This window comes from Thalia democratica, chromosome 4 (genome assembly GCF_965202585.1).
Source record: "Thalia democratica chromosome 4, ktThaDemo2.hap1.1, whole genome shotgun sequence".
Lineage (NCBI taxonomy): Eukaryota > Metazoa > Chordata > Thaliacea > Salpida > Salpidae > Thalia > Thalia democratica.
Genome location: NC_139168.1, coordinates 35,141,882 through 35,169,570, shown reverse-complemented (window position 1 = coordinate 35,169,570; position 27,689 = coordinate 35,141,882). Strand labels below are relative to the sequence as shown.

The 27,689-nt window shown below is 25.2% G+C and overlaps 1 protein-coding gene across 1 annotated transcript; it reads right to left on the bottom strand.

The window, feature by feature from the left end:
- Positions 1 to 316: 316 nt before the first annotated feature.
- Positions 317 to 22,479, bottom strand: LOC145834340 (integrator complex subunit 8-like). Its single transcript, XM_082941750.1, has 19 exons — positions 22,279 to 22,479; positions 21,899 to 22,126; positions 20,369 to 20,524; positions 19,923 to 20,106; positions 19,094 to 19,205; positions 17,457 to 17,578; positions 14,536 to 14,690; positions 13,795 to 13,948; positions 13,227 to 13,339; positions 11,010 to 11,130; positions 9,174 to 9,370; positions 5,272 to 5,351; positions 4,780 to 4,970; positions 4,358 to 4,494; positions 3,749 to 3,961; positions 2,402 to 2,608; positions 1,902 to 2,024; positions 1,558 to 1,662; positions 317 to 1,153 (listed from the first exon to the last, which is right to left on the bottom strand). The coding sequence occupies exons 1-19, from the start codon at positions 22,441 to 22,443 to the stop codon at positions 893 to 895; spliced, it is 3,024 nt and encodes a 1,007-aa protein (XP_082797876.1). The 5' UTR covers positions 22,444 to 22,479; the 3' UTR covers positions 317 to 892.
- Positions 22,480 to 27,689: the final 5,210 nt, after the last annotated feature.

Genomic DNA, 27,689 nt, shown 5'->3' with positions numbered 1-27,689 from the left:
TTAAGCTACAGTGAATTAATTAACACTTTTACAATTTAAGTACTGTTATTAATAACTTTAAATGTTATTACCTTATTTATATACATCCAAAATAAAAAATAATAATCATTTTTATAATTCTCTATAGGCAAACAATTTTCAGCAGAATTGAAAATGTTTTAATAAAACAAAATATCTTTGAATCTCTTGTTTTTACTTCTAAAGAATGGAGACAGATTTTTTATAAGTTTTTTAAACCAATTTTTTGTATGTTCAAATTATTCAAAGCTGTCCAACTTCTTATAAAAAAAAGGCAGACTACCTTCGAATATTGGAACAATAGTTAAGTTTATTGACAATGTTAAAGATATTTATTCGAATAACTCTTTTGTAAAAACATTTACGTAACAGCTAACAAAATAAAAAGATATAACTATATGTAAAAGTTATCAAAAATGAAATTTTAAGATTGTATTAACAAAATTAAGACCCTTTTAAAAACGAAAATGCTAATAAAAATTTAGCATAGTAAAAAAAATGTGCCTCTACAACTACTTTTTGTTTAGTGATTTTATCTAAATTATAACCAAACTTCATCTTAATACACTCATCAACTAATTATTTATTAACAACAAATAATTATTAATCGTTAACCAAATCTCTTAAATATTGAAAATGTTTTTTTACTAACAACATAAAAATATGATTAAAATTAGTCTTTAAACCAACGTCAAAACATAAAAAAGTTCAAGGATCAGTATTATATAAAGTCTTATCAAACAACCATTGGTTCCACATACGATTTTACAAAAAAACGCCGCAAAAAACCAAAACTCTCTTAAGCTCCAACGTCCAAACTTCCTAAAAACCGTGATCAAGAAAAAACAGTCCTCACACAAAAAAATACCCCGATTCACAACCGCATGTGCTTGTTCATGAGGTGCTGGAAGAACAGGGCCGTCTTCAACTTTGCCACCCTGTTTCTCACTGACGGGTAATTCGCTGTGTTGAGGTGCAGCCTGGAAAGAGCGGTGCTCGTCAGCGCCTTCAGACGGCCGCTTTCGCCCGACTGGTGGTGGAAGTAGTGGGCGTGCTCGAGCAGCTCCATGTCGTGCACGTGGTGGCGGTAGTGAGAGGGAGCGTCGTCGCATCGGCTCCTGTTTTCTTGCAGCGCCTGAAATTTAATATTTGTTTGCTGCTTTTATTCGTTGAAAAAAAAAAATTACAAATGTTATTTTAAAATGCTTGCCTTACTTTTATTAAGTCTGCTTTCGATTTACGATAATTAAATTATTAACCAACTTTAAAAACATTAGCAAACATGTGTTGCTTCTGTTTTTTAGATTTTGGTATCTAAGTTATTTTTATTCAACACTCCAAAGATTTAAGATTTATTTAGCCATATTATTACGGAAGAATATTCCGAAAAATTAGTTTAAGTATGCTCTAACAAATTTCTAAAACAAACTGTTTAGTTAATTAATTAACCAAAAAGTATTAGTTTATATGATCGCCAAAAGTTAAAAAGCAATTAATTAAACAAGAAAACGTAAAGAGGTATAAAATTCTATAACTAACATTAAATGCACGGGTGTAGTCAACTTTTAGAAAGAATTGGCACATAACAGCTGCTTGGGTGTAATGCTTTAATTGTTCTAAACATTTCACCATCTTTTCAATCATCTGAAAAAAATTAAAAAATTGTATAAAATTTTACAACAAAACAAACTTTTTATGTCTTTATATATCAATTTTTGTTCAATTAAAACTTAAAAGTGAAAGTTTTAAGCTTTTGTTGATGTTTTTCTTTGATTAAGTTCAAATTAAATTTTTAATTACATTTACTTTCAAGTAGCTAAGAATAACTTTTTAAAAATTTCACAGTTAACAATAACATAAAACAGTTTCAAAAATATTCTAACCTGATCATCGTATATAAGGTGTATGTTGCTTATTTGAGTGAAGAAATTAGTTTTGCTTGAACCGAACATAATGTAACACTTGAGTGCTTGCATGTATTGCGACTGATTGAAGTTCAAATCTCCCTTTATATGTAACAAACAAATTCTCATTAATATATACGTTTTATGCAAAAAAAACTTTTAGTTTCAGTATTTTTTTTATTGTAAGGTATCAATTATCTACTTATGTATTTATAAATATTGAACTCAATATTTCATTACCAAAATACTATTGAAAATAGTACATTTTTAAACCACAAATCCAAAGAAGTACTACAACTAACGACACGACCATATTAAAATTGTATTTAATGAACAAAACATACATGTAAATAAAAATAAGTCATTACAAATTTAACCTAAAACTGTATATTCATTCAATAAAAAAATGCGAACAAAATTTGTAAACAATTCATTATACTTTAAAGCTGAGTGGATTAAAAAAACATACAACAACTCACAACTATACGCAAGAAGTCCTTGTCACTGGCCGGGGTCAATTCGTGAGCGGAGAGTTCAAGCAGCAAATTGTTGAATGAAATTTCGCTGATGCCATCGTGAGTGACGTATTGCGGCCACAGTTTGTTCACACTTTCCATGTTCGTCATCAAGAACACTCCCTCGGAATACTTCAGCTTGTTTATTCTCAGCAAGATCGACATTAGCACCTGTTATTTTTTATTTTCGCGTAAACATTAGGAATGTGATGTAATTATCGAACTACGTTAAAATTAACTAATCATAAAGCTGTTTTACAATACTTTTCATCCCAGGGTTGCCAAAAGTTTTAGAGAAATTACTTCCATGGTTTCGAAAGTAGAAGTTTTTAGGTCTATTTTAGGTATAAGATTAAGGTAAAAAACTGTTTCAGTTAGTATAACAACATTTAAAAGATATTGTAAAGCTACTTTGGATGACTTTAAATAAAAAATAGATAACTATAAAATTTTATCTATATAACAGATTTTTTGTGTCAAATCAAAATTTTATAACTTCACATGTAAAAGTTGTTTGAAATTCCAGGTTTTTTAGTTATTTTTGTTCAAAATTTCAAGTTTATTTTATAATTTCTCAGTTCAAGGTTTTTTTAGATTAAGTTGTCAAATTATATGTTATTCAAAGTTTTTCCAGGATTCCAGGTTTTTTGGCAACCCTGTCATTCTATTTATTTTTTTAAAAACAACAAGTTTTGATTGCACATCAACGCTTTTTAAAATATTTTTTAATGTTCAGTTATTTACTATAAAAAGAATTATTTTTCTACATCTCTATATTTAATTTACTTCTATCAGGGTTGCTAAACTTCAAAAAAAACTAGTCTGAATCACCGTAGTTTATCCTGAGTTTATTCTAAAATCTAAAGTGAACATTAAAAACAAATTACGTTTTATCTTTATAAAAAACAGTGAAAAGTTATATATTTAACGTTAACTTAAATAATTTTTAATGAAATTTAAATTTAATTTTTCCTAATTTGAATTGTTTATGTTATCGTCATACATCTTGATTTCAGCACTCAAATAAAAACTTTAAATATAATATCAAAGTGTAGCTCACCACAAGGCTATAAATTTATTGATATTGGGAATCAATACTATAAACTTTTAAGTGGTAGAACATAAGCTAACAAATATTCAAACAAAACATTGAACACCAATTTATTTAGATCGCAGTTGAGCTTTAAAAAAATCAACTTTATCAACCTGAGTTTCTCAAAATTAAATAAATTTAGCCTGAGTTGGTTTCAAAAATTCAAACTAGCAAAGCGTGCGGCAACCCTGACACAACACCATTTCGAAAACGACCACCTTCAAAGCCAGAGGGTTCCTGATGAACCTGGTGAACTTTCGGAGCTGCAGCGGGCTGATCGTTCTTCTCGCGTTCGGCTTGTGGGTGTCGTCGCCCCCCACCAACCCCGCTCCCCCGTTCTTGTTTCTGATGTCATTGAGTGACGTCATCCAAATGTTCCTCTTGCCCTCCCGCTTCCACGTCAGCTGCTTGATGGCGGGCGACGTCAGTATCTGCGAAGTTCGTGGTTGACATTTTGTTGCGCAAATTAAAATAACTGTTATCGTAGTTGTGTGCGTAGCTTGAACAAAGCACTTTAAGTTTTAAAACATTGCATTATTTTCTTTTTCATTGTTTTAAACGTTGTGTACAAATAAAAAGATAATACTTTGCAATTAGTTTAAATCTAAATACTATACAACTGGTTAGAACGTTAAAATAAAGAATAATTAAATTACAATGTCTTGAAGCTTCCCGTTTAATTCAACTTAAATAACTAAATCATTATCTTCACAGATAATACAGCATGACACCATTTTTTATTTGATAAAATACAACTTTCTGTTAAACTATTTTGAAATAAAATTTAGGTTTTTACTAGTGCATGTAAATAATTTATAACAACATACTTCGTTAACATGAGTCCACAGTTTTGTAACTTGATTTCCAGCCTGACTGTTGTGGTTTTCAATAAATCTCATAACAGATGAAAAACGTTGAACAAAATCGAACAACTTTATTGTTTCGTTATCACGGGGACGGTGGTCTGAAACAATAATTAATCTTTAATTTCATCTATACAACCTGACATAATAGCTAATGAACAACTGTACAATTACTTAAATTTTACGCCAAAAACTATTTTACAGATACAAAAAATACTACTATCACTGTCTTAATCTTATAACAATTAATACAAAAATATAGTTAGGCACTTATTTAAATTAGATATAAAATATATTAGTTTTGTTTAATTAGGTTGCATATAATCCTATACCAGTTTATAACTTTCTTCTACTTTTCTACAAAAGCGTTTTTTTTAGATACTAACTCGAACTTTCCAAGAAATCATATTCCGACTGATTGAGGAGGAAAGCATATGAAAGTTCAAATAAGTTAGGAGACAAAGTGAAATTTGAGTTTCTAGATTCCATTAGAAAACTTTTACAATTTTCAACTAAAGATGCTATTGTTTGAGCGTTTTGAAATTCCGACAAATTGTCACCATTATCATTCTCGTGTCTGTTTAAAAAATTCTGATAAACTAAACTCATGAAAGCAATTAACTGCAAGAATTATGAATTTACAAACTTATGCACTACCAAAAATAAAAGTAATTTACTGTATAGTCTATAAAACTTAACAAGTAAAAAAATATTCATTGATAATTTATTGCAGAATGTGTAGATATTTTGTGCTTTTATAATATTAAATGTACAAATATGTTTTATTTCAAATGACCATTTCTTACAAGAACTTATTTTTAAAATTTTATTTTGCTTGATGAGCTTATAAACAAAAAATGTTACACTCATAAACTTACTTTGATTGATACTCATATCTTAACAGTTTTATTTTCAGTGACTCCTGATAAAAATAGTCTGTCTCGAAACGCTTACTTTCCTGAAATAAAATGATAAAAATACTATACATAAACACTAATAACAAAAGATAATCAAATAAACTTTTTCTCTAATAATACTTTATGTTTAAAGTAATGAATTTATACAACAAGATTTTCTTGAAAAATTAAATCATTGTTATGACTTATTAATTTTAAGTCATATATACAACATATATAAAATTATAAGAAATAAAATTTATTATTTATATACAGTAACCTCTCGCTTATTTACGCACATTGTGTCCTTAGAAAAAAATGCGTAAAGATATCAGAGATCGTAAAGATACGAGAGGTACCAAATATATTTACTATAATGGCTGTTTTTTGATTTTGCTTCTAATTAAAAGCAGATTGGGGACTTTCCCACTTTTAACATTTGTTTACTATATTTAAAAATATGAAAACAAAAGATAAAACTATACATAAAAAAGAAAGATTTAAATTTAATAAGTTAATAATACTCGTAGAAAAATTTTAATAATAAGTAGATTTTATCTTTTTCTTCATTTATATGTGACTTATTAGATATTTTACATTTATATTCTATACTACTTAGCAAGTTAAATTTATAATTAAGCATTTGTTTACAATTAAGAAATGGTGTGGTGTCTATATTAAAATTTGTTTCTATAGTCTTTTACAAAAACATGTATTTGCTGCTGTAATGGACTTCTTCTTTTGAACAAAAATATATAAAATATATGAAAAATGTATAATAAAAATAGTTTATGTTACTACAACTTTTTTTAATTGTAAATAAATAAAAATATAATTGTAATTAAAAGAAATTTAATAATATTTTATTGTTAACAAAATTTCTGATAAACTGAGGTATAATTGTTTATCATATAGACAAGGAACATAAATTTACAAAGTCTTAAGATATAGAGAGGTGAGTTAGCATTTAAAAACATATTTTAAATTAAAAAATATACAATAAACTTAACTTGTGCAATATTAAAAAAAAATCAAAAGTTTTGTTTTTTGATTTTTTTTTAGAATTCCAAAATGCGTTAGTAAACGAGAGTGCGTAACGTCACGAGTGCGTAAAGATGCGAGAGGTTACTGTACATAGTTTTTTTTTTTTTGAAAAATTTATTTTTACATGCTAACTTTATACACAAAAACTATGTATCAATCACTTTATGAACTATTGGACAAATATGTTAGCAGGATTACTAAATGTTTTTGGCAAATTTTTTCCAGGTTTTAAAAATTACACGTTTTAGTCTATTTTTAGTTTAAAACTAAGCTTAAGATAAAAAACTGTGTTAACTAGTATAACAACATTGAAAAGATAATGTAAAGCTACTTTAAATGTGTTTAAAAAAAAATTGATGATGACAAAAAAATTTTTATCTATACGATAGATTTTTTGTATCAAAAGAAAATTTACTACTTGACATGTAAAAGTAATTTAAAATTAAAGGTACTTCCAGGTTTTTTAGAGATTTTGGTTCAAAATACCAGGTTTTCCAGCAATCTTGTGTTAAGTAGTATTTAACGCTTATTTTAAAGATAACAAAATTTACCCAAAATATGTTTTTAATAATAAGTAGAAATTAATACAGTAATTAACCAATTAAATTTATTCTTACTATTTTGGTTTTATGGTTTTTTTATTTTGTGTACGTGTGGTAGTTATAAAACGGAAAATTATGTTTGTTTTATAAAAGTTTCTAGCTTAGATTTTTCCTTTATTTCGGTATCAAGTCAACGCGATTTTATTGATCCAATTAGAGATTACATATGCCAATAAAGTGCAAGTTTAAAAATACCTTTGCGTTTTTCATTTGAAATTTCTGTAGATTTTAGAGCAACAAAAAAACAATTAATATACACCAATTATAATTTGTAAAAGTATCTTATATTTTTAGTTTATTTATGTTTAACTTTTGTCTGTCAGGGTTGCCAAAAGTTATTAGAATTTTTTTTAGGTTTTCTAAATTTATTCTAGGTTTTTTAAAGAACAAGTTTTATAGTCCATTTTTAGTATTAAAAATAAATTTAAGGGAAAACTGTCTTAAATAGTATAACAACATTTAAAAGATATTGTAAAGCCACTTTTAATTATGCTTTTTAACAAAAAATATTTTATGACAATTATTTTTCTATGAAATAGATTTTTTGTATATTTAAAAAACATGATTTCCTCAAATTTCCGGGTTTTCCAGGTTTTTAATTAACTAAATTGTCAAATTATTGCTTTTTCGGGACTCTGGGTTTTTTGGCAACCCTAATCTGTTTGGGAAACTATTTGTTATAAATTTAATGTGGTTGTTTTTTAAAGTGATTTTTATTTTGTTTTTACCAGGGTTACCAATCGCTTTTTCAAAATTTTTCCACGATTTTCAAATTTCTTCCAGGTTTTTAAAAGTACACATTTTTGGGTCTTATTAGTTTAAAATTAAGTTTAAGGTAAGTAAGTAGTATAAAAACATTGAAAAGATACTGTAAAGCTACTTTTAATATGTGTTTTAATAAAAAACAATTTTGATGATGACAAAATTTTTTAATTTATATGACAGGTTTTTTGAGTCAAATCGAAATTTTTTTACTGAACATGTGAAAATTGTTAAAATTCCAGTTTTTTTTTGCCTAAATTGTCAAATTCCAGGCTTTTCCAGGTAAAGTGGCAACCCTGTTTTACTAGTGCTATCCGTATCCAGCCAGAATCGGACCTACTTTTTTTTAAAGGCTGCTCCGAATATTAGCAAAAAAAATCTGATATAGCAGGATAATATAGATCACTACTTTTAACAAATCTTCTTCGTTTTTTTTACAGTAAGTTAATAAACATTATTGTAATGTTTTAGCCAATGATATTTTTTATGCAAAACTGTTAGTTTTCAGTATTTTTAAAATTATAATAAAAAATTGTAATCTATAAACCTGAAGTGTTTGGCTCAAAAAATATCGGATTTATCTTTATTAAATTTTAAAGAAATCAACAACTTAAAATCTGCGGTTCATACAGTTGTATCGTAAAGTTTTTAACAATTGTAACTTTATCTCATAAGTTTTTTTTTAATACCCTACAGGGGTTGCCACTATTTGTTGCAGCCTGAGTTTATTTAATTACCTCAAAAAATAATATTTTAGTCAATGAATTGTGTAAACTAATGTTCAATAACATATTATAGTTTACATAGAAAAAAGCTTGAAGTAAAAAGAGGTGTGACTGTTTAATTATAAGCATAATCAGTGTTGCTCTTTTTTTCATAACAATTAGTAAGGTTTTTATTCAACTATAAAGGAATTTAAACTTTGAAAAAGTTTATTTTATTTTTTTATCAAGTAAATGTTGAAATTATATTATCTATTGTGCGAAAAATTCTTACTAGTGGTTCTTTGTGCATTTTTTAAAGATGTCAAAAACAATTGATTTTGATATGTATGCATGTACATTTTATTTCAGACCACTAAGTTCTAGACTGTAAATACACAGACTTATAATTTATAGCTGAAGCTTTCACATTTTAACGAATTTTAACTGCTTTTAAAAATAACCTTATGCCTATAATTAGTTCACATTTTTTTCCATGTAGTGTTAACAGCTTAACTTAATTTTTTTTTCCAAGCACAAAAGCTTATAGCACTAATAAAGACTTTAATTTTAATAACATTTTGGATCATATCTGTAAGCATACGATAGTGAATTCAATAATATACTTCAGATATTAAAATTTGATACCTAACTTTTTTTGACAAAAAATTTAAAAAAAACATATGTATAAAAGACTATGAACTAAGTTTTTTATAATGTACACAAAACTGTATTTAACAACACTAATATTTTGTCGCACAACAACATCACTGACCATCTTGCTCGACAAAAAAGCCAACGCGTCGGAATGCTGCAGCTTCTGGCAGCAGTGGAGCGCCTTGGCCAGGTGCAAGATTTTGCTCTGGTGCAAGAACCGCTCGCCGCCCTGCCTCGGGTGCAAATCGCGCTTGACCTGCTCGTACTCGGGCGGAAACTTGTCCAGCACGCTCTCTATCAGGTTGTTGAGGCTGGCTGAAAAATAAAAAGTTAATACAGTTTTTGATTATTGCCATTTTGGTTTTGAGTACCTTCCTGAAGTAAAAAGTGTTGTTGGATGCAGGGTTGTCAAATGTTTTAGGGCAAATTTTCTCAAGGATTTCAAAATTTGCTCCAGGTTTTTAAAAGCATACATGTTTGGTCTATTTTTAGTTTAAAGTTATGTTTAAGGTAAGAAACTGTGTTAAACAGTATAAAAACATTGAAAAGATACCGTAAAGCTTCTTTAAATGTGTTTTTTTTTTTAATAATTTTTACTGATGACAAAAAAAATTTTTATATGATTATTTTTTGTGACAAATCAAAACTTTACTACTGAACATGAAAAAATTGTTAAAAACTTTAGGTTTTTTTTTCAAAACTTCTAAAATCCTAGGTATTTCCAGGTTTTTTTGGCAAACCTGATGACAAAATACTTAAACAATAAACTTTACTCTGTATTTTAACTTTTTTAGTTAAACTATTATTGATTTTTTCTTTTGAAAACAATGAATTGTTATTTCCAATTAGCTTAAGTAACTTTCATATTATATTTACTTAAAAACTTATAAACTTAAAACGTGTAAAATGTTTTTTAAATACCTTTTGTTTTGCAATATAAACTTTTTTGAGTAAAGCTTGTGAAATTGTTGTATTTAAATTATTACTATAATGTCTGATTAAAAGTGTACTAAAATAGTTTAACTACATATTAAATATTTTTTTTTCAGTTAAAAGTAGAAAAAATGTTCGTGAATATAGTTTTATACTTATGTAATGACAACTTATTTGGCTGATTACAAATATGAAACTGATTACAAATGTTTAATTTATCGTTACATTTCCATCACAGTTTATATTATATACTTTTAATTTATTTTAAGAGTAACAATTAAAATCTAATTTGCGCCAAAAAAAAATTAAAAATTTATTGACTTTTGAATTCATTAAAAAAAAAAAGTTTAAAAATGGTTTGTAAACACAAGCTAACCCTCTGTGTCTGTATAAATGTTAATCTACTATTTTAGATATCTATTATAAGTGAGGTTCTCACTACTTATATTTTTATCTGAGTGAAACATTGTTTTATAAATAAATTCACGAATCAGTAGATTTTTAGAAGTTTATGTTACAAATATTCTTGTTGACTCCCTTTTTTTTTTGTTTTCATAATCTTTAAAATACCAAGCTTTTTAAATTCTTCCACCCTCATATGATCTAATTAAAACACTTCTAATTTTTAATTCATTTTTTTTGTGGAGTAATAAATAAGCAGAACGGATAAACGAAAGTTTTAATATAAAGACCTTTATAAAAAAATGGTAGTTCTCTAAACTTCTTTACTAAAATGCACAACTTTTTTAAATTGTAAATTTTTTTTAAACGTTTTAGTATTGTAACATTTTTTAATATAGTGTAAAAGAAACTAATAACAAAAAGCATTCGGTTTAGTTTACTACACTTTATATTTCTATAAAATTTCATTATAGTATTAAAGAATTATAAGTTTAATAGGTTTAATTTATTTAGCCTTCAAGTAAAACTTAGAATTTTTAAAATAAACAAAAAATAAACTCACGAACAACTTTAAAAATGCTTGAAATACTTTTTAGAAACCTTAACACCCTTAACTTACCACGTTCGTTTCTGGAAACACCTAAGTGATGTTTGTTCAGTTGAGCAGGGTTGCAAGAAGATATTATTTTCTGTACGCTGGAAACACCTTTTTCTTCTACTGGCAATTCACCCATTTCAAGCTAAAATAATTGTTATACTTATGCGACATTTGTTCCAGTCTAAACCAGGGTTTCTCAAAGTGGGCCAAGTGGCCCCTTGGGGGCCATGACAGATACTCAGGGGGCAACGAGCAGTAAAGGACTCACAGGGGGGCCATGAGATCATATTTTGAAACTTACACTAGGAATTCTTGAGTTGCAGATAAAGAGCAAAAAATAGATTTTTAATGGTAGTTTTTGAGTAATCTTGTTGAAGGGGCCATAGCTCTTTTAATTTCTTTAAAGGGGAACATTTGCAAAAAAGTTTGAGAGACACTGGTCTAAACAGAAAAGTTTGTAGCAGTTGAGGTTATTAAAAATGTTTAGGAACTTGTTCGATTTTAACTTTATGAACACTTTTCAACTCAGCTAACTTACTAGGGGCGTTTTTCTACTGTTTTCATAAAGCCTGTGCGATCCCTGATAAAAATAAGAAAAGAGAAAACAAAATTTATACTTCTGGGTTGTTCTTTTTTACTTAATTTAAAAATATAATTAGCAACATTAAAAAAAATATTTATGTTATGTATTTTTAAAGAAGTTTGACTTTTGTTATATGCACTACTTAACAACAGCTGATACTAATAAAAATAAAAAATAAAACATTACTATTTCAAAATATCATTTAAACTTTTGAGAGTCTGTTTGTAAAAGATAGCTCTGAACTAAATTGCATAACGTTTATAAGTACGTAAAAACATAAATATTAGTTAACAAATTAATACTGTGCACTATTTTTGAAATAGATATTGCAGTTTTAATTAAATGACATGGTTATCAAAGTTTAATTTAACACTTGTCGAAAATAAATTTGTGTGAAGCAAACTTAGTTTATTTTTTATGGTGCAATTTAATACTGGGTTATATCAAAACAGATTCTCGCATATAATTTATTATTATACTTTATACTCCTTAAACATTTTTAATAGTTTTTCATGTTTTAATTCTTAGAGCTTACGAAAACTGACTATGTCATTCTAACTGCTAGACGACGAAATTAATACATTATATAGATATTTCAACATCTTACTAAAATTAGCATTCAACCTAAAACATTTTATGTTGTTAATTACTTTGATAATGTTAATATTAAATCTAGTATACATTTCATAATTACAATTTTTAATTTTCATTAGTTTAACTGAATTACTTTAAAGTTTAAATAAGTTTTGTTTTCATTTTTTATCTAAAAATAATAATTTTTTAGTATAAAAGTTAAACTAGGGACTTTTGTATCTTGTTTCAAACTTCCAATTTAGTTTTGTTTTAAAAAATTAAATCAAATAGTCAGTATCAACTATTTTTTCTACAAATTTAAAGATACCAGTTGAATAGCTTTTAGTTATTGTCTCTAACTTAAAATTTCTTTTGTCTTAAAGTAACAACCAAGAGAAACTGTCTACTATAAATATCTACACAATTAACATTATAAAACTAAAACTTGTTTAGTACTTGTTTCAAAATTATAAACTGTTTAGTTATGTATTTAAATTTTAGCCAAAAGTCAATGTTGTGCTGACACAATCTTCTAAACTAAATGACTTAAATATTTTTTCAGATTTATTTATACTAATAAGATCATGGAGTAAGACACTGTAAATGAAATATTTTTATAAAATAATATAATAACAGACTAAAAAATTATTGACAATTTATTAATATTCTTATGAATACATGCTTTTATTATAATAATTAAAAGCTTTAACATTATTTAAGTAGATGCCTACAATATTTTAGAAACTTTTTTACTAAAGGTTCCAACATCTAACAAAAGTTGTGGTGCTACCCAACTTAAAAAACCTTTGGCATGCCCTTGTAACAAACTACTTCTGTAAAGCACACTATGAACTAATTATTTTTTAATTAACAAGTTAAAATTTGGAAATATCTGATGCTATCCTACAACATAGATACTTCTTAATCAAAATATTGTAATTCTAAACTCAACTATGTTATAAACTATTAATTTTAACAATTTTCAATTACTTTATGATTTTGCATATTGTACAGTTAGAACAAGTTAATATATTTCTTAAATTCTAGTAAAAAAAAGTAAAGATACAGTTGTAAAATCTTACATCGTCAGTGCTAGAATCGACCACATTATTGTATCTACTGTTAAAAAGTTCATAAAACAGCTTCAAGTTGTGCTTATGCAAGGGATTCATTACAACAACTTCATTGTAGATATCTGAAACAAGCATAATAAGTTTATTTACATTTGTAAAAGAAAATGTATAAAATAAGGTTTTTCTTTTAATCTGATTAATGTTATAGAAGATGGGTCCAAGGAGTTTTTGAAAAATTAACACTTGGCTTAATTCTCCTCTTGTTTTTATTAACTATTGTAATGTTTTTAGCTTTCATCGGCAAAGCTGAGATTTTTATAAAATAAAAGAGGTTAATATTAATTATTTAGAAAAGTAAAGAAGTTATATTATTTATTTATAATTACTTCGTAATACAAAAAAAAGTGTTTAAACTAAAACATAAATTATAAATTCAAGTATATATTTATTAAAAAGTGAGTCACTTTATTTTAAACTATAAAATTCTACAACTTTTATACACAATTAAATTCTTATTACTCAGAAAAACAACAACTGATATTACAACTTAAGAGCAAATCTTCTTAATTCTTCTTACCTTTAACCTTCATTACTTCAGACAGATTTAATGGAGTCATCCACACTCCAGGAGTGCATTGTGCATGGTTGAGATAACGATAAATTATGCACAGCCACTTTAAACCAAAGAGCTCTGATTTGTTTTTAAAGACTTCAAAAACTTTTTCTTCAACCTAAAAGGGTTAGTTTAGACTTCGAAAAGTTAAATAATCATTTTTTATCAAAAACTAATTTTGTGTAAGTCAAGTTGATTAAAACTGGCTGCTTCAATCTAATTTTAGTATTTATGGTATTTAAAAAAAGTATATTGTTTAAAGGCATAATTATCAAGTTTATCAAACTCTAAACAATTTTACTGTACAAACTTAGGTAAAAAAAATTATACGCATATTTTATCCATTGTTTAATCATTAAACTAGTTGTACTTGCAGAAGATGAACAAGTTTAATAAAAATAATGTTATATATATTTAATTTAAGTTTACTTTATTTTATTTATACAAATTCTCATGTAAAAACTTATAACAAACATGTATTATTAAACTTAACAAGTTTGTTCTATTTAACAAAAATGTTATCTAAAATTTTTGTAGAGTTTTTTATTAAAATATTATATATTTCTTGTTTGGATATCATTTTCTTAATCACAAATCGAGTTTGGCTTATTAAATCATCAACCATTCCTTTAAGAAAAAAACAAATTTATAAAATCCTTTTGACAATATACTTAAAACTAATAGATACAACTGCATTTAACTCACCTGATCAATATATGCAGGTGAAACTTCTTTTTTTGTTATATTTAATTTAATTAGTTTTATTAAACTTTCTAAATCAATTTTTGGTTCAGCCATTAATGATTCTATTTTTTCAAATATCGATGCGTTAACACTTCTTTTAGGAATTCCAGGGGCACCTGTTGAAATTATAGAATATCTCAAAAAAGCAAAGATTTCGGTTTAAAAAAAATTTAAATCGTATGAATTATGCTTTAAAGTAAAAAGGAAACTAAACCGTTTAAAATAAAATACATATTCCTATGGTATACATAACTAAGATTTAAATTGTAACTCTTAGTTATTCTCTTCAAGTAAATTACATTTAAGTTCAAATAAAAATCCCAAGCATCAAGTATTGGATGAGATTATTTATAGTTAGCTTTACATAAACAGATTTATGCAAATTTTATATTTTATTCGCGACCGGTTTCGGTGGCAAGAGATTGCGACCTTTTCAAGCAAAAAATAAAATATTAAACTGCATATAACAATGTTAGTTAATTATACTGTTGTTTAAAAACTTATTCATGCGTGAAGAATATAAACAAAAACAAAAATGTTGCATATTCGAAAATTCAAGCATATCAGAGTATATTTAAGAAAAATTGGTACTAGTTAGTTAGCTTTACTAAAATAGTACTAAAATAACAAATTTAGCTTCTTCGAGTCAATATTTTTTTTGAAGAAATTGATCAAAAATTTTTTTTCTAATGTGTAGTCATTAATGGGGGATTTTAAATTTTTAAGAATTCGTCAAGACCGTAGGAGTGGTAAGCCATGTTTTTTACAAGTTGATCTTATTTTATAGAGTTTTTACTTAGCTTCAAGTTGCTTTTTACAGTTTTTAAAAATTCGAATAATTTTTTGAGATATGACAGGTCAAAGTCGGGCCGCATAATAGGCTCCCTATGGGATGTGAAAACTGAAACAGGGAAAAAAGATTATTTCATTTAAAATCTATCTTATCCTACATTTTTCAAGCAATCTTCTTTAAACTTTTACAGTCTAATCTTTATATTATAAAAAAAAACGTTATTTTGAACTTTAAAAGATTTCAAGTAAAAATACTTAAAAAAAGAATCTTTTTTATTATTTTTCTCATAAATTTTTTTATTTTATAAATTATTAAAACTTATAAGTAACGTTTTTTATTTATAATATAAGGAACATTTCCTGAAAATTTGAATAATATTGCTTGAAAAATGAAGGAGATAGATTTTTAGTGGTATTTAAAATTTCCAAGAAAATTGACCAAAAAAATTTTGCGGTCCATACATTTGTATCGGAAACTTTTTACAAAAATCAAAATATCTCAAAATTTAAATAATATTTTTAAAATCTATAGAAACTGGCTTGTAGTTTGAACTTAATGCTTTTTAGCAATTTAATTTTCGCAAAAATAATTGTTAGACCCCCCATTGCTTCAAGTTTTAAACACTCAAACTTTAGATTTTGGAAAAAAACAAGAAAAAAAATTTTAATGTTCCTTTCAAAAAATCAGCCAAAACTGGAGACTAGTTCTCAAAGTTCCAAATGTAAATTATAACAAACTAGTTTTAAACAACCAATAAAAATCTAAAGAAGATTAGTTTAAACTTTTAAATAAAGATATTTGTAAATAAATAGTCTTTTTATTTCCTTACAAAACGGTAATACTAAACTACTTAACTTATAACTGTTATATTTTAAAAGTTACGTGGAATTTTTTATTGTAAAAAGTATCTAAAAACAGACACAAAAAAAAGATTAAATGCTAAAAATCAAGAATACCTTTATGACCTTAACTTAAACCAATGAAAATAGACAATAAGATGAGGAGAAATTTTTTTAAGTACTTATTTTTGACTATGAAGAAGTTTTTTATATTATTATAATACTACCGTGGTAATAAATATTATAGTTTTTAACATTATTAATGTAGTTAAATACTCTAAGTTTTCCAAACAAAAATGTATATAATGATTAAAAATTATACTTATGGGGAACTTTGTTAAGTATTTTATTTGTGTATCCTTTACCTTGTTAGACATTACAAAAATTTGAATTATTAAAGAAGTGACTACAAAAATTACAATAAATTTATTTTAACTGAAACTTTAACAACTATAAATAAATTTACTAATTAATCATTTTTTTGAGAAATCTAGTTTTAGTATTATAAAGATCTAATATTATAATAGATATAAAACATAAACTATTTTACACATAAACAATTTTAATAAAAATTTGGTAAATATGCTTAAATAGATCAAAAAAAGAAATATATAATTTTTGAGTTAAATCTGTAACTATAACTATGTTTAAAGACTTTAAAACATGGGTAAAGTCAAATTTGCACGGGCGTACAAAATTGCACGAAGACACTTTTGCATGAGGGGACATTTTTGCACGAGTTAAATTTTTATTCAATTTTGTTTTCAAAAAATTTTTGTTATCTTTAAAAAATTTAACTTTTTATTAATTTTGTTTTACTATCACTGTTACCCCTAACCCTTGGTCGGTAGCTTTTTTTGTAATTTATTAATTCTTATTAAATCATTTTTCTTGTTTTTTTTTTAATAACTTTTATAAGTTATTTTTTTATTTTTACTATCACTGTTACCCCTAACCCTCGGTCAATTTTTTTATATATGTGTTTTTTCTGTTTTTCTTTTACTCTCGTGCAAAATTGTCTCCGTGCAATTTTGTGCCCTCGTGCAATTTTGTCTTCGTGCAACTTTGACCCGTTCCCTTAAAACAGATCAAAATTTAAAAATTTTCAGTTGTACATTTAAGCTTTTGATTTGTACTAAATAACTTAATTACAAAATAAAAAGTTATAATAAAATGTATTACGGATAAATATATTTATTAAAAATTAGTGAAATTTTAAAGTTTTGAATAAAACGAAATACAACAAATACCTGTTTTTTTGGCTATAGTTTCGCTAGCAACTAAATAGCCTGACAAAACATTTTCGTCAATATAACAAAAACTGGAATTTTCTAAGATTTGATTTTTCTCCTTCAATATTTGCATTTGATCTCTAAAACAATTTCAATTTTTACTTTCGCATTATAAATTTAATTAGGTCTTGTTATACGGTTATTTGTTTTTGAAAACTTTTGAGACTCAAATTTAGTTTTTTATTATACATTTTGGTTTTAAGAAAAAAAGTAAAGAGATCTTAACTACTACAGGAGAAATAATTTATTTAAGCACTGACGAGGTCTTTGACCGAAACTTAGTTTGTAAAATAAATTCCTGAAAGAATAAATTCATATAGCTTTTTATGTTAACAAGGTTAAAAAATTATTATAACAAGACGTTCAGATACAAACGTTTACTAGTACAACAACAGTTTAACTGCTTTGTAGCAAATCTTCAGGTACAACAATTAAACAATTAATAACCACCACTAATTACCTCCCTATTACCTATTACCTCTTTATATATATAAAGTACTTTAGATCGTCATTTAATTATTGTATTTGAAGATCTGCTGTAAAGCACTTAAACTGTAGTTGTACTAAAAAACGTTTGGTATTTGATCGTCTTGTTATAATTATCGCTCACTTTTGTGTTTGAGCACTTTATTATTATCCAGTTACAGACTTTTATTGTCTATAACTTTATAAACTTATATAGATTTTGTGTCAAGTAAGACTATGACTTTTTAATGTCTTTTGTAACAGATTTTATTATCTTTTAGTAAAAACAAATTTGAAATAGGTTTTAATCCGTTTATTTTTATGCTTTTAAATTTTTTTTGTTCCTAAACTCATAACATACTAGAATATTTTTGTTTCATTAATTCTTTAAATAAATATTATTTTACCAAGCGTGTACTTCCTATAAATACCAAGTGCACTAAAAATAGTTAAATACTTTCATAAAGTATCTATTTTAAGTAGGTCTACAAGTATTGAGATTTTTTTAACAAAATCCAAATAATAAAAAAAAAATCAATCTCAAGCTATTTTTTTAAATCATCAGCTACATTGGTTTATAAAAATCATAAAAGTCTTGTAAACTTATTAACAAGAATTGAAAAGCAATAATTTGTCTGTAATTTACACTTGTAAATGTTTTTAATGATTTTAACAAAATTTGTAGAAGTATGTTTACGTATCCATTTTTGTAAGCAGGTTAGCACTATAACAAAATTATTGTATGAACCTAATACATTTTTGATGAATTTAGACCATAGCAAGTTAAAGTACACCTTAATCTTTGTTTATGAATCTACAATACAAAAAAAAATTAAACAAAAAATAATAAACAGATGAAATAATAAAGTTAATACTAAGAAGTTAAAATATATCATTATATAGAACATGGTTTTTTATCGTTTAGAAATCGTTAGCAAAAGTCACTTAGTTAGGTGCTTTTGGTAAATTTGTATTCTATTGCAAAAGTGTACAACAATTTAGAAGGTTAAATTTAGAAATACTTGTCAATTTTCAGTACTTGCTTTACTTATAGGTTATATGTATAAAAAAATATATAAGAAGTACATATATTAAAAGCTTTAGCATGCACTTTTCACAAGCTTACTAACTTCACTCTACGAAACATATCATACGCCTGTTGGTAAAACTGATGAGCAAAATGAACTAATCCAAGCTCAAAGCAAACCTGGGCCTCTATTTCGTCTTTTGTTACTACAGTTCCTGTTATAACAATAAAACAAAATTACAATCAAAACTGAATAACTATTTATAAAAATGAATATGTATCTTACAATAAAACTTAACTTAAATTTATTAATTCAACATATTTTTTGATCGGTTTTAGTGAGATTTTTTATAAAAACATAATAAGGTTAAATAGTTTTTAATTACAGGTTGAAATTTGAGTTATTAGTTAAACTCTGGAAAAACTATAAAGAAAAGGCTAAAGTATCTTGTGAATTTAGAAAAGTTTAAGAAATTTAAAAAGGAAAACACTTTTATCAATTGACAGTAAAATTAAAACACTAGGCACTAAAATTAGTTCTTATTCTTACAAAAATAAGATAAGTTTTGTTGGCTATTAGCAAGATGTTTAGGGTTAAAAACCAGGCCTAATTAACAAAAGTATAAATTTATTTTTTTTGAATTAACCCCTTTTCTATACACACATCTAAAATCACTCTAATAAACTATGATCTAGATATGAAAAAAAAAACTGAATTTAAGTTTTATCTATTTAACAAAAGTTGTGCAAGTATTCAAACTATAAAAATACTTAAGAAGTGGTAGTTTACAAACATAGTTCTATTTAAATCAAAACAATTTTAAAGTTGTTTTATTTTGACATTTAAAGAATGTACACCTACAGTTACATGATTGTTAAAAAGATTAATGATCAAAAATTGTTATTTGAATCAAACTTTTTTACAAACATACCTAAATTTTTACAATCCTTAAAGCAAAGTTGGCCTTTTTCAATTATTTGATATGTTGGTAAATGGAAAATCTGCTTTTCATGTATAACTTTTTCTAGAACAGGCACAGCTTGCATCAACTGGTTTTGAACCAAAGTGTTGACCATCTCTCTAGAGTCTTCATACTTTTGTTGTCCTCTACTTACCTGCGTTTTAATAATTTTTAGTAATTACTTTTGTTCTTTGTTTCATGTAATTTATTTATTTTGTTTGGTACTTTTATTTTAATAAAGTTAATATAAGTTATCTTTAATAATAAAAATAATGGAGTAGTGAAAACTGAAAAGTACTTTAAATATTACTTTATTATTCTGTGTAAAACAATATACTTTAAAATTTGTAGTTTGATTTCACCGCATTAGTATTGTAATATAAAAGAATGGTTAAAAATTACAATAGTATACTTACATGTGGTTTCAAATTTGCTATGTGCTTAGATTTGTTCTTTTTTGTCACAAATAATGCTTTGTAAGAAGTTTTTACAGCAAATCTACAATACAGGATATATGAAGATAAGGCATGACTATGTAGTTTTGAAATTTCCAAATTTTTTGGTTCAGGAGGCTAACAAAAAAATTAAATTATAAAATTATTTACAAGATAAAAAATATATATACTTGGCTACGATAAGTTAGTTTTACACATTCTTTACTTTTTATGTATGTATTTACTTTAAAAAGAATATGAGAAAAACTTTAAGTTCAATAGCTTATTGATAGATGGCAAGAAAAAGAATTTTATACTTCAAATTTTTTATTTCTTTAATTTTACAGATAAATTTAAATTCTACAGTTTATCCTTACCTAATTTTTTTATAGTTATTTTAAGACATTTTTATAAATTTTAGAAAAAGTTTTCACCGCAAATTAAGTTTTTATTTTGGAATTCAGGTTTTTTTAATTAAAATATTCAACATTTCTTAAGAGAAATTCATATAATTTTTTTTAATTTTTTGAGAGTACTTTGTTAAAAAAAGTTTTTTTATGTTAGAAATTTTTTTATGAAAAAAACGCTTTTTAAACATAACATTTGTATGGCAAGTGTGTTTACAAAAAGAACTTCATCTTAAATTATATTCTATAAAAAATTAAACAAAAGTTGAATGAAACTATTATATTCTATAAAAAAATCTTAAAGTTTTTTTAACCTTTAATATAACAAATATTACTTTTTTTGTAAAAATAGCCAAAACTCTTAACTAAGAGTTGGCAAATGGTTTTCAGAAATTTCTTCCAGGTTTTATAAGTTTACGTTTTTAGGTCTATTCTTAGTTTTAAGCTAAGTTTAAGGTTAAAAACTGTGCTAAGTATTATAACAACATTGAAAAGATACTGTAAAGCTACTTTAAATTTGTTTTTAATAAAAAAATATTTTGATTTTTGTATAAAATTGTTTTGAATTTCAGATTTTTTTAGTGATTTTTTTCCAAAATTTAAGGTTTTTTTTAATTTTTTTTCAAATTCTAGGTTTTTCCAGATTTTTTGGCAACCCTGTTAATTTATCATAAAACAATTGATTCATTTAGACTTTATTTAAAACTATAATGTATTATTTTTTTATTTCGTAGAAAAAAACATTATGGAGACAAATGTTAATTTAATTTTTTTTTAATAATAAATTACAAAAAAGAGCTTATCACACAATAATTATTTTCTCTTTACATCACAAACTGAACAAGTACAAAAAAAACCAAGAGACTCAATCAAATACTATTATTAGTAGAGACCTCTTTCAATTTTGCTAATTAACAAATATAAATTTTATAAATAAAAATTGTGTATTTAGTTTAAAATTAGAAAAATAGTAATTTTATGTTACTTACTAAAATTATCATTAATTGCTTTTTAATACAAACAGTAAATTATATTTAATTTGATTTTTCATAGTAAAAATTTTTTAAGAAAAAAAGAGTAAACTTTCAATCTATAAATTTCATACATTGTAGTGTCCATTGCAAGTCATTACATATTCATTAAGCAACTGATGTTGAATAGCTAACGGAAGCCCTTCCTCAAAAACTTTTAAATCCCATTTAAGGTGGGCTGCAGTCTGCAATGCCAGCTTTTTGAGTACTTTAGCTTTTTCTTCTTTAAAATGCTTTGTTTCTGTAACTATTTCATCTTTCTTTTCCTTTAGCTTTTCATTGACTTTTTTGTCTTTATTAACCTAAAAAAGGATGTTTCTACTATACTAAATGTTATAATGATTGAAAACTATTGTTTAAGTTAAATAAAAAAAAGTAAATTACACTTTGTAAAAATAACTACATTTATCATTTTTATTTGCTTAAGTATTTAATATAGATTTGTCAAACTAACTTGGTCAAAGAACAAAATTATTAAGGAAAGAGCAGAAGGATCAGGATTTTCTTTTTTAAGATGTTTGTTCAACTTTTCCGGATTTAAGACAAAATCAAACCAAGCTGGAACTGTGCTTTTTGCACTTATGTAAGCATTGAGAAGTTCTTTAACAACTGATGACATTATGTTTAAGAAGGTTTACAACAGTGTATTTACTTAATCAAGCTAAAAAGTTCCATTGCTTTATTTTAAAGTTTGTAATTGTTATACTTGTATTAAGATTATATATTTATTTAGAAAAGTTCTACTAATATTTTTGTTTTATAATCATAAAAATTTCAGATTAAAAAAACTTTTTTTTCTATTAAAACTTATTTAAGAAGCTTGTTACTAACTTAATATCAACCAATACTATACAATAAATATCAAAAAACAAAACCTAAATTAAGACAATTAAATTTTCTATAACTTTTTATTTAAAAACAATGTCATTCGTTTTATATACCATTTGCAACTTAATATCAATAGATTATTCTTCTTGTTTTATATTTTATTGCACAAAGCTTCTCAAAACTATAAGAGTCTCATTCTCAAGTGATAAATTTTAAATGAAATTTTAAATAATTTTTGGTAAGTAAACAGCTTAAAAAACAATTTTAAATTATGACGTATGAATAAATTCAAATAAATATAAAATTTAAAGATTTAGCAAGTAAAACTAAAGTAAAGGTATGTGTATTAATGGATTTTGAATAATTTGGTTTTTCCGCTTAATGCTACTTGAGTATTTTAACTTTTTTTTAAACTATCACTTTTGGTCAAAAATAATGTATGATTTTTTTTTATATATATTTTAACCACTTAGTTTAGATGAGCTTGCAACATTCAACTTAGAATTTAGATAGTTTCAAAGTTCTTATTACAGGGTTGCCAAATACTTTGAAAAAATTCTTTTAGGTTTTCTTAATTTCTTCTAGGCTTTTAAAAGCACAAGTTTTTTGGTATAAATTAGTAAAAAATAAAGGCTTAAAGTAAAAAAATGTCTTAGTTAGTAAAGCAACAATTAAAAACGTTATGAAGCTACTTTAAATAAATTTATAATAAAAAAACTAGAAATAAATATCTGTTTTACAGTTTTTTGCGTTAAATCCTAATTTATTTTTTTAAATAATAAAATTGTATTAAGTTGCTGGTTTTCATAAATCTTAAAGTGATTTTCTTAAAAATTCCTGTTTTTTTTTTTAACTTCTCAAATTCAAGGATTTTCAAGCCTAGATTGTCAAATTCCTAGGATCCAAAGTTTTTTGGGAACCTTGTTATTAGGTCTATAGCAGGGGTTGGCAAGTCAAAAAAGTAATGTTTTTGGTATGCTTTAAAAAACATATTTAAAGATAAATTTTTGAACAAAAAATATTTAGGAGATAGATTATTCTTTAAAGATAACACTAGACTTGATTTTTTTTTGAGAACATTAATATATCAAACTAGTTGAAAAAAAAACTTAATGTAGCCTACGAAACACAGTTTGCCGACCCCTGGTCTATAGGCTGCCAGACCTTTATCTTGAATTATAATATTTATAGTTAAGTTGTGAGTTTTAACTGTTATATAAATTTCAAAAAGTGTTTACAAAGCAAAAGCTTCCACAACAACCCATTGTTTAAGGCTGTAGGTATTCAATTTTTCATTTCTGTCATTATTATTCACTTATCACGGTTACATGACAATTCAAATTCGGACAACTCAAATTCCGACAATTCAAATTCTTAAAAAAATATTTAAAAGACTATATCTAAATAAGTAATACGAATTTGACGAAAACAAAAAATAAATTTTTAGATCTTATTAATATCTACAAGCCACTTTTTTCATATTTTCAAAATCTAAAATACTTTTCAAGATATTCTAAAATTACTAAAAATAACTAAGTTTTATACTTTATTTAACCTATATTTCAAAAAATATGTAATGTTTTGCGAAAAGAAAAAAATGGCTTGTAGATATTAATATGACCTACATATGTATTTTTTATATTTGATAAATATACATTACTTTTTTATTTGTGGCTGTTTCAATTTTTTTTTAAGAATTTGAATTGTCGGAATTTGAATTGTCCGAATTTGAATAGTCGTGCACCCACTTATCACTGATAACCCAACTGCAACTAAAGAGATTTAATAATGGTGGCTCGTACTAACATGTTTTATAATTTAACACTCTTCTGTGTTTAGTCTTCAAGTTATAAACTATCTCTTCTTTGACATACGACTTTTAAAAACACTTGTATATACAATATGTTAAAACATAAAAAAAAACGAGTGTTAAATAAAATCTAGCAATATTTTTTTTACCGTTCTTAAAAGTAATATCTTCAGTTTATAAGAAGCGCTGTCTTTTTAAAAATGTTATTCTTATTATAAAACCTTATTTGATTTTATATTTTACAAAATCTTTTTTATAATACTTTATGCAATGTTTTGTCAATAATGTACATAAGAATAAAAATCTCAATATTTTATTTTAAACCAAAAATTGATTTATTTTACACTTAACAGAAGTTTATTAAACGACAAACTCAGAAAAAAGGTCTTAGGACCTAGTTGCTTTTTGTGCACAGTGCACCCCCTTATAGATAATACAAAAAAATCTTTGATTATTTAATAAAAATATTGTTTAATCAAAAACTTTACATATATTAAAAGTTTAAATGTACTTTTTTCTAAACTTTCAAATAACTCGGGTACTACTCGATAACTAAAAAGTTTCTTAACCTTTGTACGCCAGGTACTTAGACCAAACTTTTTAAGCGCTTTTTTTATCGTTCAATAAACAATAAATAATGAGTGCTGAATTTATGACATGTAATACTTTATTTTCTAAAAATTATTTCTAAAAGCTGCTACAATATTAACTAACTATTGAACGTAAAATGTACTCCCGTAAAAATCAAAAAAGTATAGACACGCCGCTTATATATTCTAAAAGTTATATGATAGTATAGTAATTTCATATATAGTAACAATGACAAATTTTATATAAATTGACATTAAAGTTGGTTTTAAAATCCTTGTTCACTCACTAATTTAGTTAGATTGATAAAGGTTTTAGAATTAGCTTTACCTACTCAAAGTTGAAAAAGTGTTTTTTATTTTGTTTATATTACTATACTGTTAAGTTTAGTATACTGTTAAGGTTATAGTTGGCCAATAAATTGTTTTTAAAATCTAAAATTAATTATTTTGCGATAACTTAAAGTATCAAAAATATTCTGTATAATAGACTTTTTTCCACTCAGGATGTTCTCTGGCAATTTAAAAATGATCATTAAGTACTCAAAGTGTCATGCTTGAAAAATTTTTTAAATCATAATGAGTTGTAATTAACGATGATGCTTTTAATAAAAAAAAATTAAGATTTAAATACAGCTTTTATGATTCCTATTAGTAAACTACCGGATCTTAGCCTTTACTTTAAATTTGTCCCTGGATTCATTTTAAAAATTAGGATCAACTTAATTTAAATTTTCAAAACTTTTAACGTCTTAAACTTATTAATTAAATATTAGCTCCTAATTTGTGTTTATTTTTTCATTATAAATGTAGAATCATTACTGTACGAATCAAAAAGCACTAAAAGTCATAAAACTGTATCACTTTTTTAAGTACTAGAATCTAGACACATTTCAAATTCTGTGAAAGTTAAAAATGCAGAAAAATATATTTAGTAGTGTTTTAAATCAGGGGCACAACGTAGGGTCCGACACTAGAGTATGCGTACATCCAAAAAAAGAAAAAAAAGTATAGTCATAGTATATAATTACAGAGTATGGTATAAAATCACAAAAGTTTTAATTTTCTAGTTTATTTAAGTTATATTAAATAACTAACTTACTTTGGTTTAAGTTTTTTAAAGATTACTTATTTTTAGACGGTAGTTTGAAACCGCAGCTTTTTATTCTTGGTTCAAATTTCATTAGAACTTACAACTTTTGGATACATTTTAATGGTTGTTATTTTTCATGTTTTTTATGAGCATGATATTTATACATACTTTACAAAAAACTATTTATGGCTTACAATAACTTACAAAATACATTGATGGTCAACAAAAATAAAACTAAATTGCATCAGTTTTATATCAATAGAGACTAAAAAAGATTAAAGTTTATAAGTTTATCACTCTGACAGTCTACCTACATTCTAGATTCTAGAATACAAATAATTAAACTGTGGCAACTGAACTTGGTTTAAAAAGTGCATCTTGAATTATTTAAAGTAGTGTACAAAAGAACATTTTTAAAGAGAATGAATGATTGAAGTGTATATCATTTTAAAATTATATGTTTTTTAAATTGGAAATTAAATTGTATCTAGTGTTTATAAGACAACTGTACATAAAATAGTTTACTTTAATAGTATAAATTCTATAACATAGTCGAATTCAGTTTCAGGTCTAAAATACCTAAGAAAAACATAAAAGAAAACTAACATTTAGATTTGTTATTTATTTAGTTTTTTGTAGCAAATATAAAGTCTTTTACAAGCATAAAACCTTAAAAAATATATATTCTTGACACTATGCTTTTCTTAAGACTTTTTTATAAACACCAACATTACGGTTGCCACCTCCTATCTCTTCATAGTACTTTTGTAACTTTTCACACGTAAGCAATTGAGCTCTACTTTTGGATGCATTTGCTAGGAAATCAAGTTTAACTTCTATTCGAGTTGTCAAAGCTTGATGGCGAACTTGTAAGTTTTTAGGGGTACGAGTAAAAAGTAGAAGCAAGTTTTTAGCTTTTGTTTCAATCGAATTAAGTTCTAGATTAACAACGATCTTTTGTACTAAGGTCAAGCTTTTGGGGTAAAATTATAATACTAAGCAGTATTTAAAATAAAGATCATACAGCTTTACAGTTTCTTCTTCGATAAGGTTAAGGTCTGTAGATGTTAAAAAATTTTTTAAATGAAGTTTTCTTGTATATCAAATTAATTCTTCTGTTTTTGGTGTTAGATAAGTAAGACTTTTTTTTTGCGTTTGCAGCAAAAGGTTTGAAAGTTTATTATTAGTAAAAGTTGGTTTTATATATACTTTAGTTTTAAATTTACCATCTTGTTTTACAACCAACACATTAAGAAGGGTTAATTGATTATTTGCTTCACATATATAAAATGGACAAACCTTTATTAGAAGAAATTTTTGTTCAATTTATGAAAGATGCCACAAAGAAGTCGAATTTAGTTTTAATGTCACAATGTTTTATTAAACGGACGCATTCGCTATGGGATCTCCTATAGACCCTACTTTAGCTAATATCTTAAAATATATTGAACTCAAAGTAATTCCAAAATTTAAAACTAAGTACACTACACTAAGTATATGTGATACTTCGACGATTGTTTTGTAATAAAAAGTTATGAAAAGGATAA

Coding starts and splice junctions, on each gene's coding strand:
- LOC145834340 (XM_082941750.1), bottom strand. CDS start 22,443: ATGTCATCAGTTGTTAAAGAACTTCTCAATGCTTACATAAGTGCAAAA. Junction 14,691..17,456: donor AACTATAGCCAAAAAAACAG/GTATTTGTTGTA, acceptor TAATTTCAACAG/GTGCCCCTGGAATTCCTAAA. Junction 1,154..1,557: donor ACTACACCCGTGCATTTAAT/GTTAGTTATAGA, acceptor ATTAAATTTCAG/GCGCTGCAAGAAAACAGGAG.